The following is a 15,027-nucleotide window of genomic DNA, read 5'->3' on the forward strand; positions in this document are numbered from 1 at the left end:
TGTTCTGGTGGCCTAAATGGTTAGAGCAGTCACCTCGGATGCATACCAGAGACTTAAAAAAAAAATGGTACTAGCAGCTGTATTGCTTGTTGGTCAGCCTGTTGTCAGGATAATATGACTGGGTGGGACATGATGCTACATATCGATGGCATGATGCTACCATGTTACACATCCAGTAAACTGCCACACTGCAGACATTGTAGTGGCATCACTGAAAAATTGTTTAAACTACATCAAAAATCAAAATCAAAATCACCCACTCACGGACACACACACTAGTTATACTAGTATTTACAGGAATGGTCAGTGTTATGTGTACATGTATTCTTGCAATGTGATTCAAGCATTTGAGTGATGAAAGTCTCTAATTTATAAACTGATTATTGAATTAAACAAAGTCAAAAACTGTATATGCTTCATACAAGTCTACTATAAATGTATATACTCACTGATAAACTGAGTTCAACTACAAACTGCATAGATCAGAATCAGTTATTGCATAAGGTCCCAGCAGATTTGGGTCTTTGCAGTTTGTTAGGATTAATCATTAAAACAAATAAAATAGACCCTGATGTGCCTGTACATTATAGGATGGCAGATCATAGTCGGTGTTGTTTGCAGTTTCACTCAGCTTGTAAGTGTACATCGTATTTAGCCAAAATGTGAAGATTAAGGTATGTTGTTTGAATGGGGATGTAAACTAGAATGCCATTATTGCTGTAATATCACCAGTTTATTTCCACACATGGAGTAAATCACAAAAGTGTCAGCTTTGCAGTTATTTCCAGAAAGAGTAAAGTCTTGGGGAAAATGTCCAGTCAATGATGTCATTTGTCCTAGTGAAAAGGGGAGCAGTCATCCATATATATTGGATTTGTATTGATCAGTATCATTGCAGTGTTTTAAATATATTTTAAATATGCCTCTTTTTGGCAATATTAAAGCCAGTGAGAAACATCGAGGTTTTATCTTCTGTACTAAATACTGAATGCTTTATGCAGCTTTCCTAGGATGGCTTTTGTATTAGAGATATTGATAGAATTTTTGAAGGGTTCTTTGGTATTGCCGTAGTATAATCTCAACAGTTTGAAATTTATTCCAATAAAATTGAACATGCCCTGATAGAGCAACATGTATATAATAATAATAATAATAATAATAATAATAATAATAATGCTTTATTTATAGAGGGTGACTCATTAGTCAAGGACTATTCTCCCTTGAGGCCCGCTTAAGGAGAGTATAACAATGCACATTATATGAAGATAGCAATAATTAGTGTTTATTTTACCATGTTTAGTATTAAAATACTAAATTCCATTATCTATATGCATGGGAGTTGATAAGCAGTTCAGTTTTTGATGGACAGGGATATCATACTTTTTTCTTTATTTTCCAGAACTATGTCCACAGTGCACAACACCAACTGTCTCCAGCACTGCGCAACTTGACACCTACAGATCCCCAGGGGGACCTTCAGCTAGAGTTAGAGAGTGCAAACACAACACTGACTCAGTTGGCATGAACACTTTGGCTGTGTCTGTTTTTTCCAGTGCAGAATTGGATGCTTTAGTTTCTTTTTAAAGCATTTTATTATGACAAAGAAAAATCTTTTCATTGTAAAGAAAACATAGAAAAAGATTTAGAGACAGAACACTTCACTGACAGTTCCCTTGGACTTTTGGACAAATATGTCCTGAACACTATTGGTGTGTTCAGATTTTCCTGGTGTTGGACTGGAATACTGATACTTCAATTTTGGTCCATGTAAAGTTTATAAGCATGGAAGAAAAAGGAAGTTTTTTATCCTCATTGGAACCTTCAAATGAAACTTGAAAATGCTAATTCAGAACTGACACATCTACTCTGAACACTAGTATTTCAGAGATTTGACAGTGTAGAGCAGGAATACTTAAGTTCTTGGCATACAATCGTTCAAGTTGCATGAATTTTGCCTGAAAAAGTCATACTGAGTGTTTGCTAAGTTTTCCAAGTTGATCTTCAAACGGAACTTGTAAGTGAAAAAGAACTCTCATACATCTGCCGATAGTGCTATATTTTATACTCAAGCTTATGCAGTTGAAAGAAACGATGCTTTCTTCATCATTTTAAAGCAATAGTACAGTGCAAGTCCATTAATTTTTTTGTTTTCTTGGAAATTTAATATTTCAGCCAAGATTGATACATATGTGTTGCATGCATGTACCTTTTGATACTTTGAATTTTCCTTATTCAGTATTTTTTGTTACCCTGGAAATAATGTTGTTAAAGTAGTATGCAAATAGAGGGTGCTTGACCATTGGGTGTTGGATTGTAGGGTTCTTTCTCTAGGATTCTTTGCATATGCATGGGGGTGATATGTCACATCTATATGACATTTGTGCTTTTTGTGTTAATTCTTTTGGCTTGAAAAATTACCACAGGGCCATATAGTTACTACACCTTTCGAACACAGAAGTCTATTGTGCCTAGCTCTACCATCAGTAAAGGCAGACTGGTACAAATTTCAGAACTTACTTAATATTGGTTGCTGTACACTGCTGTGAAATTTGATGGTTGTCAAAAAACAAAATGTTTGTAAAATTTGATGGTTGTCAGAGAACAAAAAGTTTATTTAAAATTTTGAAGTTGGAATAGGAGTTCACTTTTTGAGAGTTTCATGGCTTTTTGGTCAGGGCTGCAGATAGTTAATACAATCACTAAGTGGGATTTTGGAAATCCATTTATGTCAATCTGTTTGTGAAGAACAATTTTGCCAAGGAATTTTTCCTATAATGTACACTCACTGTACATTCCACAGAGCACCTGCACATAGAATATTATGTAATAATTACTACCTACCTGCAACATATTTTTATTGGTCCATGTCTTTCATTATTGCAATGGGTTACTGTCTTCCAGTTTTGTAATGGGGAGTTTTAAGTGGTTGTCTACAAGGGTATTCAGGATCCATTCCGCAGACCATGGCAGGGTGAATCATTTTAAGAATCTCATTTGATAGAAGCTTATTCTTTTCACTTTATTCTTACATTTTCTGTATTTGCCATTTATACAGTAATTTCACATCATATTGGTCCTTTTTTGTGGTCATTTTATGTATTGAAGGCCATGGAATAAAACAATAAATAAAGAAAAACCTGTTTGGAAAGTAAAGTATACATTCTTTCATAATGAGATGTGTATAGTTTTAGAAAAACAACTTTTATGATTTCAGCATGTTTGAAATATCAGAACTTTACATTCTGATGGGAAAAAAATCTTTTTAATTGGTACATGTTTGTAAAATATTAATCTGTGTTTTGATCAAGTATTATCTGTGAAGTTGTAATGTGTGTCAGAATGATCAAGGAGTCGACACTGAACTATGGAACCATGAAACTGAAGCATGCTGTATGTAGGATTGTGTTAAATGGATGGAGTACATGTATTGATGTTCAGAAAACCACCAAATAGTGGTTTTTAATTCACAATTTTTCACAGTCTCCCTTTTTGTGGATTGTATGATTGCTACAAAGAAATTTAATTTTAAAACCCTGCAAAAAAATGTACCTTTTGTGGAAATAGTAGGTCCCTTTTTTTGTATTGCCATATTTAAGTGCTAATGATATTTTTTAAATGATGAAAATTGAATCTCACTACAGTAATTTAATTTGCTATATTTCATGATGTGAAAATACAGCTTAATTGAATCTCATCTGCAAAGAACTTAACAAAATGAAATAAGTTCAGTAACAATGATATATTTTGTTTGGTTTGGTGTTTTTTAGAAATGGCAACACAAAGTTATATAGTGCTGTGGCTATTGGAGTAAAGTATCTTGTCCAGGGACACACAACAGCAGCTAGTCTGGGCTTTTTTACAGTAGGATTTGAACTCACATCTTTTTGGTTGCAAGCCATGCATGCTAATGACTGAGTAGCACTGTCTGATGCCTTCTTTAGTCACCTTTTATGACGTGTAGAAGGGTGCAGCCTTTCATGATGTACAGGAGGGTGCATTAGGTTTATTCTTCATAGGGAAGCCTGAGTAGAAATGATAGAAATGTTTAATCATTGGAATTCATGGCCATGATTACATTGTATTGTTCAGCATTGTATACTGAAGAGCTTTTTAGGTGGGACCACTGTATGTTTCCTATATACTGTCACAGTGTAAAGTGTCTCCAAATAAGAACTTTTAGGTGGGACCACTGTATGTTTCCTGTATACTGTCACAGTGTAAAGTGTCTCCAAATAAGAACTTTTAGGTGGGACCACTGTATGTTTCCTGTATACTGTCACAGTGTAAAGTGTCTCCAATAAGAACTTTTAGGTGTGGACCAGTGTATGTTTCCTGTATACTGTTACAGTGTAAAGTGTCACCAAATAAGAACTTTTAGGTGGGGACCACTGTACGTTTCCTGTATACTGTCACAGTGTAAAGAGTCTCCAAATAAGAATTTATGGGTGAGGCACTGTATGTTTCCTGTATTATGTCATAGTTTAAAGTGTCTCAGCATAAGAACTTATAGTTGAGGTACCACTTTATGTTTCCTGTATACTCTAATGTGCCTCAGTATTTGTTTTGGAAACAAAAACTATTCACAACTTAAAGAAATATGTTATTCCATTCAAGCCAAATTTTCCATAGTAGCCACACCTATATAGGAACCATCTGCATAAAAACGTCTTCAATAGTAAATCTAATTAATACATGAATGTAAATTTGTGTGTATTAATCTCAGTGTTGCTAAAGCTTCATTGCTGACCCTCATGAATAGGTTGATCTGTATCTGAAGAGTTGATTTGAATGAAAATGTAATGCTAAAATATCCATCGGTCCACCTATACTGACAAAGTATGGGCGACGGAAGATGAACAGCTTTCTTTACCCCTGTCTCTATGTAGTAATTTTTATGTTGATCCATCAAACAACATTGTTAGCACAATTTTTTCCATAGTTTATGATGGATGGCCATGAAGCTTGGTAAATATTGTGGTTATCGTCTAAAGATGTGCATACTGACTGATCATTGTAACTTTGTTAATTTCCATTTGGCCTTGTAGCTTAATGCATCACACAATATCATTAGCATAACTAGTTCTGCAGGTTTTGATGGATTGCCATGAAACTTGGTAAATCTTATGGTTATCAACGTAAAATCAACAAATCACTTTGCTCCCACCTTTGTGTAAAGTTCTTTGATAGCTTGCCATTATGGTCATCATCTACAGATCTGTGACCACTCCGGTGGCCTAGTGGTTGGAGTGTCAGCCTCAGATGCAGGAGCTCGTGGGTTCGATCCCCAGCTGAATCATACCAAAGACTTTATAAAATGGTACTAACAGCTGCTTCGCTTCGCGCTCAGCATTAAGAGGTTAGTGTCGGGAGTGGTTGGCCTGGTGTCAGGATAATGTGACTGGGTGGTACATCATGCTACATGTCTGTGGCATTATGTCCCAGTGCTAGACATCACTATAAACTGTCACACTGCAGATTTTTGTAACATGGCTTTAACAATTTTTCAGTCATATCGCTACGATGTCAGCAGTGTGACAGTTTATAGTGATGTCTAGCACTGGGGCATCATGCAGCAGACATGTAGCATGATGTCCCAGCCAGTCACATTATCCTGACACCAGGCTGACCAGTCCTAACACTAACCTCTTGATGCTGAGCACCAAGCAAGGCAGCTGTTAGTACCATTTTTTAAGTCTTTGTTGGTATGACTCGGCCGGGGATCAAACACACGAACACCCGCATCTGAGGTGGACGCTCTAACCATTAGGCCACTGGAGCAGTTTCAAAGGAAGGAAATCGTTTATTAAAAGAAAAGCTATCTGACATTAACTGTTCTTAGAAATGATGAATATGTTAGGTTTAAACGATGATCAGTTTAGAATTAAGAGGTGCCATCTCTCAATTCAGATGCCTTTGTTGTTTGTAAGTGTGTTCCCAAAAATTAGTGTTGTCATGCATTCAACAAATTCCACTTGTGGCTAATCTAATAATGACAACCTTTGCACATGATGGACAAATTGATTGGAGAGGGAAGGAAGAGAAGTAGGCCTGCTTTTTTTTATTGGATCTGAGAAATTGTGTCTCAGTTCAGTCACCTAGGTTGCTTATGATTCATTTCTGCCTGCATTTTTAAGATGATCTGAGAAATTTGAAGGAAAAAATTTGTATACATATCATAAAGAATATACTTCTCCTTTTTCCTTCATTTCGTAAACATTTTTATATCTGGAACACTGTAATCTAGAATAATATCACATACGGATAACCTCCTATATCCAACATAGCATGGTGGTGTTTTCTTCTGTTTTACAAAGGTGATGTTAAATTTTGTGTTCCAGCTTTTCGGCTGAAATTGGTTGACCCCTGGATGTCGCCGATCTACATTGGGTTAATTTGTAAGCATGTGAAAATTGGCATAAATTACATGGCTCATAATGTGATGAATCATTGCTTTAAAGACACCCAACAATATTTAGGACCAATATCTTTCAAGATTCAGTATTAAGTGATTTGTCATATGTTGCTTTTTGCACATAACTGCTGCATTGGGGCTTTAAATCAACAAAACTGAAACCAAACCAAACACAAATTCTTCTCCCTCAGATGCTGAAGGTCGAGGGATCGATTCCTGGCCCAGTCATACCAAAGCCTTACAAAAATGGTACTAATAGCTGTCTCGCTTGGCGTCAGCATTAAGAGGTTAGTGTTAGGATTGGTCAGCCCGGTGTCAGGATAATGTGACTGGCTGGGACATCATGCTACATGTCTGCAGCATGATGCCCCAGTGCTAGACATCACTATAAACTGCCACACTGCAGACATCGTAGTGATATGACTGAAAAATTGTTAAAGCTACGTTAAAAATCCAAATCACACACACACACACACATACACAAACTCTTCTCAAGGTCTACCTTTTCCTAAATGAAAATAGAGCCCTTCAGATGCCTGGTATGTCCACCACAGCTGCTTCATTTTAAAGTCTTGTCACTGCTCCTCATGAATACATGGTCATATCAAAATGGGATTTTCACTAAAAGACTTTTTATGAAGTCTTGTTGGTCCAGATTCATTTAGTGCCAATCTTAAGGTCTACATGGTATCCAACTTGAGAACTTTGTTATAGTTACTCCCCCTGAATGGAAATTCATATTGACATGTGGTTTCACCAAAAGATTAATTATGTCTAGTTGGTTAGTTGGTTCTGACCTCAAATATGACCATCTTAATATATGGCCATCATAGTGCTATTCATACTAAGTGAAAAGTCATATTGACAATGGGTTTTCACCAGAAGACTTCTTGTAGTGCCTTGTTGGTCCCAAATGAAAACGATGTTGATCTGATATTCAGTCTTGCCACCAAGGTGGCCATTTTGAAATCTTGCTATTGCTACTCCGTTAAAATTTATGGTCATATTGACATAGGATCTTCAGCAAATTATTTTTATGATTTCTTATTGGTCCTAACTGAAAATGGTGCCTCTCAGACACCTAGTATGACTGCCACAATGAATATATTGAAAATCTTGCAACTCTCCCGAATAGTATCTTGCTTGTCGTAAATGAAACTGGTGCCCATATTACATCTGATATGGTTGCCATTAGAGGTGCATGGTATTATTGTTATACCAGTTTACATTTTTTCTGTTGGTATGTACCACAGTACATTTTTGCTGCACCGTTACATCAGTAGTTTCTGTCAGTAAGGAATGTATGAAAATTCCCGAGGAATCTTGTTACGACTTTAATGGTTTTGTGTTTCATTATTCATGACAAAATAGTTCAAGAAATTTATCTTTTTTTTAAAAAAAAAGGCTGTGTCTGTCATAAATTAATAATGACAAATGTGATTATATTTATGATTCATTATTCATATCTTTGACACCTGTCAGATATGCCAGCACAGTTGCCAAATGAATTGTGAAACAGATTCTGGCAAAAACCAGCAAAGCAAAACCATATCCAAAAATAAACACGTTGCGTTTTAGTAATTTACTAGCATATATGACTGTGAAAAGTGTATTTATTCCTTTGTAGGACTGCAAATCATCAATGTTTTTCAAGAGTGAAATTATTGTATGTCTTATATTTATGCAGTACCATGGTACATATCACAATACATTAAGAAATACTGCTGTATACCACAGTACAATATTTTTTGCACTACCCAGCTCTAGCTGCCATGGTGATTAATTAGAAAATCTTTTCGCTCAAGATTATCAGAGATAACTTCAAGACTTGCCAGTTGAAAAGAAGAAATGGTATTATCTTGAATTCTTGGAAATTCTTTATGAGCAGTATTGTTCTCATCGATGGATTTCAATAACCGAGTCATAGATAGTTTTCTTTATTAAAACCTTGAGGGCATGTTTAAACAAAGCACAATGCCTTTTTTTGATGCCCATCACAGAACTTGAATACATTTTAATATGTATAATAATATATTACTTATGTACAGTAAGAATGCAAGCGTTTGTGAACATAGATTAAAATATGTTTTCTGAAATGGAAATATTGTCTTTTTCCGCATATTATTTCTTGTACATCTTGATAAAAAATTGGTATAACATGTCATCAGTTAATAAACAGTCTGCTAATTGATAAATTCTCTTTGAGAATCATGTAGATATTAATAAGGAAAGAAAAATGCATCAGTGCACTTTGTCTTATTACATAATGTACATGTTTGTTAATAGTTTTTTTTAATGTACATAATTTTCACTGTTACAATATTTTTTGACTTCATATGATTCAGAACTGTTTTCAGTTACCTTGAATAAGTCCAACTGTAAACGGCACAGACCCAGATCTGCTATTGCATAGTGCTCAGGCAGATCTGGGTCTATGCAGTTTGTTAGAAATAATCAGTAGCACAATACAACATAGACTCTGATCTGCTGCAACAGTATGTGATGGCAGATCATGGTGTTTGTTGTTCGCAGTTGGACTGAACTCACAAGTGAGTACGTAAGTAGATTTGCACTGTCAGTGTTCTTTTAAAATATTTCATAATAAAAAAGTTGCACTGAGGAATAACTATTCAGCTAGTCACAATTTTCAGTTGGTATTAATATAACTGTATCATCTATTTCAGTGATATAAATGTTATTTTTATGGCTAAATGTGTGGATGTTGGGATATGGCGTATGAGAGAGAGAGTCAAATCAAGTCAAGGGTCTTATTACGTCATTTATTCTTCTTACAGTTATTTCATTTACCTGAATGTGAGTATAAAACTTGTGATAATTCAGATAAAATATTTTATATTTAACAACGATGTTACTTTCTTGTTTCTGAATTTACATTTTTCTGTCTCCACAAATTAAGAATGGTTTCTCGAACCATGAAAATTGTACCTGCAGAATATAATCTTTACATAATGGACTCTAGTCTCCTTGAACTTTCTTTAAGATTCCTCTTGAAATCTTGTGAACATACATTTCTTTATGTTCAGAACGCTGTCCATATTTTGATAGATTTGTCTTTGAATCAAGCATGCCATGATACTTTTGTTCAAACTGCAGCTATATTGTACCATATATTACAGACATAACACAATGCACCACATATTATAGACATAACACAATGCACCACATATTATAGACATAACACAATGCACCACATATTATAGATATAACAGTGCACAATGTATTATAGACAACACAATGCACCACATATTATAGACATAACACAATGCATAACATATTAGACATCACAATGCACCACATATTATAGACATAGCACAGTGTACCATATATTATAGACATAACACAATGCACCACATTATAGACATAACACAATGCACAACATATTATAGACATAACACAATGTACCATATATTATATAGACATAACACAATGCACCACATTATAGATATAACACAATGCACCACATATTATAGATATAACACAATGCACCACATATTATAGACATAACACAATGTACCATATATTATAGACAACACAATGTACCATATAGTATAGACATAAGGTGGCGCTCTACAGTTTCATATTTTGCATAGGGTTAGGATTTTAAAGAAAACGAATTTCCCCAGCTTTCCTCACTGGTTATACTGGCTATTTAAAAAAGACATTGTATATCTTAAGTATAATTCAAAGAACCTTTAATTCCCTTTATTTTGGTGTATGATTGATGGGTGTACTATGGGTTATAGAGTATACAGCTTGCCTTACTCCAGATGTGCACCTTGCAAAAAAGTGCTAGCTCCACTTTGTCATTTTCACTTCCTGAACTTCAGAGATAAATTGTAGAAAAAAAGGCCGATAACTTTTTTTACATTTTATATATTTGGTAATTCTTTCATTGCACTTTCAGAAGCTGGTATTGTCTAGTCTAGCAAAATTTATTTTCCCTATTTTAATAGCTGCTATGGATAGTGTACTTTAGACTAATTCAGGCTGATTTTTTAGTATAAGGGAGAATTCATTTTAGTTAACAGTGTGTTTAAATCGTGAACAATTTCCAAAAGTACAATATCCAAAGAAATATTCACATTACATTAATGTAGCATGTAGGTATGCCAACATTCTCTACATTGTGCATGTTTCAAATGCAAACAACTTCACCTTACATACGTCACTCTCTCAAAAGTACATAATAACTGGTGAGTGCCCCCAACACAATGCGCCACATATAGTAGACATAACACAATGCACCACATATTAGACAACACAATGCACCACATATTATACACAACACAATGCACCACATATTAGACATAACACAATGCACCACATATTATACACCTAACAATGTAACATATAGCACAATGCACCATATATTATAGACATAACACAATGTACCACAAATTATAGATGCAACACAATGCACCACATATTATAGACATAACACAATGCACCTTATATTAAAGATATAACAGAATGTACCATGTATTGTGGACATTACACAATGCATTGTATCAGTGTTTCCCTTTACGCACATTTGTGCGTCAGGGACGCACGCTGGAGAAAATTGACGCACACATTTTGTTACCATGCGTTTTTTTGACGCAAAGGATTTTCATAATATGATCACGATTTATTTAATACCCAATGCATTGGACGATGGATGGCATTGTATATACTTTGCGTATAGGCATTGACTGGTTCCCTGCTTTGCTCCCTGCCTTGTGCTCCTCTATTCGTATAGCAAAGTGCAACGCAGGGAACATATAAAACAATGAACCAAACTAGCATAGGTAATGTTATGACAGAGTAGCTTGCCCTAATCTTGCAAGCTTCTTGCGATTTCCCTCGAGCTCAGCAAGCTGTTCTAGATATTTAACATCATGGCTCATTGCACTAGAAAGTGATCTCCAGATTAAAACGTCATGCACTAAAAAGCATTAGCGAAGAAAGTGAAAGAAGCAGAACACAAAAGAGTAACTGTGGATCTAACTTTAGTGAAAAATGGAGAAAATTATTCCCTTGACTGGAATCTTCATTATGATTACCGGTGTGACTTCTGATCGCGTGATTGCAAAGACTGCAAAAGTGAATAATCCTTTCATGACAGGATTTTAAAATTTTTAAAAATAGGCCCTCGTTCGCCATAAGATATCTGGCGAACACATTATAACCTAAGACATTATTTCACAACAAAGAAATCAGTAAGCTTGCAGAGACAAATGCGTTATTTGGATTACATAGTCAGCGGGTCATTGCAGATTTTGTTGGTTTTTAACTTCTACTGCAATAAAAGAAAGGTCTTAAAGATTTATTTGGCTTTTTGTATTGGCTTATATGTAATGTGTTGGGCTATAATATTGTTGAGGAGACTGTTAAAAGTACGACTTTAAAAGAAAAACGAACTAATAAAATTATTCTTTGAATAGAAAATGCATTTGTTTGTTAACTGTGCATGTTGGTGTATTTGTATGTTTAGAGAAAGAGAGAGAGATAGTATGTTATGCAAGTTGCAATATCCTATTTCAAGCTGAAAAAGTACGAGTCGTATGAAAATTTGTCAGTACATTTTTGACCCCCACATTTTTTATTTGCCCCCAGTTTTGACACCTAGGGGTTTTTTGTACCCTCAATTTTACACCCCTGGGGGATACACTGATTGTATATTGTGAATATTACTCAATATACCGTATGTTGTGGACATGATACGATGCACTGTATATTATGGACATTATATAATACACCTATACTGTGGACATTAAACAAGACACTCTATCTTGTAGACCTATAACAATCCATATATGACCATATATAGTTAACATTATACAAGACACCATATATTGTAGACATTACACAATGCACTGTCTATTGTGGACATTACACAGTGTACTCTATATTGTGGACATTATACAGTGTACTGCATACTGTGACATTACAAAATACACCAAAAGTATTGTGGATATTATGCAATGTGACATATATTGTCGCCGTAATACATTGCACCATATATTGTGGTCATTATATAATACACCATATTTTGTGAACATTATATAATACACCATATATTGTGGACATTACACAAGGCACCATATTTTGTGGACATTACACAAGGCACCATATATTGTGGACATTACACAAGGCACCATATTTTGTGGACATTATATAATACACCATATATTGTGGACATTGCACAATGAACCATATTTTGTGGACATTATATAATACACCATATATTGTGGACATTACACAAGGCACCATATTTTGTGGACATTATATAATACACCATATATTGTGGACATTGCACAATGAACCATATTTTGTGGACATTATATAATACACCATATATTGTGGACATTACACAAGGCACCATATTTTGTGGACATTATATAATACACCATATATTGTGGACATTGCACAATGAACCATTTTTTGTGGACATTATATAATACACCATATATTGTGGACATTACACAAGGCACCATATTTTGTGGACATTATATAATACACCATATATTGTGGACATTGCACAATGAACCATATTTTGTGGACATTATATAATACACCATATATTGTGGACATTACACAAGGCACCATATTTTGTGGACATTATATAATACACCATATATTGTGGACATTATACAAGGCACCATATTTTGTGGACATTATATAATACACCATATATTGTGGACATTACACAAGGCACCATATTTTGTGGACATTATATAATACACCATATATTGTGGACATTACACAAGGCACCATATTTTGTGGACATTATATAATACACCATATATTGTGGACATTACACAAGGCACCATATTTTGTGGACATTATATAATACACCATATATTGTGGACATTATATAATACACCATATATTGTGGACATTGCACAATGAACCATATTTTGTGGACATTATATAATACACCATATATTGTGGACATTACACAAGGCACCATATTTTGTGGGAATTCAACGGCTAGCAAAACTAGAATGGATGTATTATTCTAAGAGTTATGTCTAAAGTTTTTGTTTGCCTAACTCAAAGACAAGTACATGCTGTCATGTTTTGTGAAGTTTGTTTAACATTCCTTTTTATTAGGATTGTATATTTCAGTAGAAAAAATCTTACTGGCTTTAATTTATTTAGTTGGCAAATTTCAAAGTGGTCATCAGAAAAAAGATATCCAGTGGATTCTCAGGACATTATATTACATAAAGAAAGTTCAATTTTTACATCAAAACTGGTCTCAAATATAAGCTTTACTAAAATTTGGAAACTATTATTCCCAGCAAAGTTTTCTAAAGTTGAAAACTCCTTAAAGGATGGATGCAGATTCTAGTTATTTACATAATTATACCTTGAAATGTCTAATTTTTCTTCCTGCTTTCATAGAATGTAGCTTGCTACCCAAGAAACTGTCTAAATTATGTTGTTGATCATGATACCAAGTCTTTTGTAAGTGGACTGTTGATTGCCAAGAGGTACAAATAATGTTCAGCAGTTTAGTCTCCTGATCCAATTTTAGGAATTGTAAAACTTTTAATATTAAATGCATTCTTGACCTCATTAAAGTTGCATCTTGATATATGAAATGTGTTACTTCTTGTTTCATCTCTTTCACCCCAACAAACATGGATTTCATATATTAATCTAGCTACAACAATGTTTTAATGGAATTTTGGGCTTTCAAACAAAATGGATGGGAACAAAAAATTTCAATAGTAAATCTGATCAATGAAACAATATTCACCTTTCAACACTGACAACATTTCCTTGGTAGTAAATATTCATATTCCGTTATATAGCGTTTTTTGAAATTACATAATGATGGATTTTAAAATTTTACAGCTTTGGTTTGGTTTTGTGGGTTTAATGCCCTTTCTCAGCACTTGATCAGCTTTAGATGGCAGCCAGTATATTTGATGGAGGAAAAAAACACTGACTCATGGAAAGCTCCTGTCAATCTTTCTCACATACCCACATTGGCCAAACTGATTGAAACCCATGAAAACAGAGGTCAAGCTTTCTCACATACTACATTGGCCAAACTGAAATTCAAACCCATGCTAACAAAGGCCAACCTTTCTCACATACCCACATTGACCAAACTGATTCAATCCCATGCAGTCAGTATTCAACCTTTCTCACATACTACATTGGCCAAACTGTTCCAAATCCATGCAAACAGAGGTGAGATGTTGGTGATCAGTAGAGATAAGCACCTTTGACGAATCAGTCACCTGGAGTCCGATGTTGTCAAGTATAAATCAGAGGATTTTTATATAAACCTATTATTTCCAGATCAAAGTACTGCAAATACTGATGGCTTAGAGGATTGGGGTAATGTGGTACATTAGAAAGGATCAAAGACGAACACATATCATGAGACATTGAAAAATCATATCCTTATTTATATCATAAGCAAATAACGTGTAATCAGAATTATAAATGCCTTGAGTCTTTATTCTCTTTATTTCTGAACAGAATTTATTAAAAATTAATCAAATATTTTGAAACAAATTTAAATCATTACCTTCATGACCATTTTTTTTTTTAAATGATTCTTTATTGTAAGCACTGCATGGAAACAGTCCAGT

At 34.5% G+C, this 15,027-nt stretch overlaps 1 protein-coding gene across 4 annotated transcripts in view; it reads left to right on the plus strand.

Moving 5' to 3' along the window:
* The window catches only part of LOC149776338 (transmembrane protein 198-like), a 102,441-nt gene extending 88,419 nt beyond the window's left edge, over positions 1-14,022 (plus strand). For all 4 annotated transcript variants that reach the window (XM_089942854.1, XM_089942851.1, XM_089942853.1 and 1 more), the window contains exon 5: positions 1,400-14,022. In XM_089942854.1, coding sequence (XP_089798980.1) covers positions 1,400-1,525 — 126 coding nt within the window. In that variant the 3' untranslated portion in view covers positions 1,526-14,022. The remainder of the gene's footprint in view (positions 1-1,399) is intronic.
* The last annotated feature ends 1,005 nt before the right edge of the window (positions 14,023-15,027 follow it).

The sequence above is a fragment of the Sinohyriopsis cumingii genome, chromosome 18 (assembly GCF_028554795.1).
Source record: "Sinohyriopsis cumingii isolate HCF-2022 chromosome 18, ASM2855479v2, whole genome shotgun sequence".
Classification (NCBI taxonomy): Eukaryota; Metazoa; Mollusca; class Bivalvia; order Unionida; family Unionidae; genus Sinohyriopsis; species Sinohyriopsis cumingii.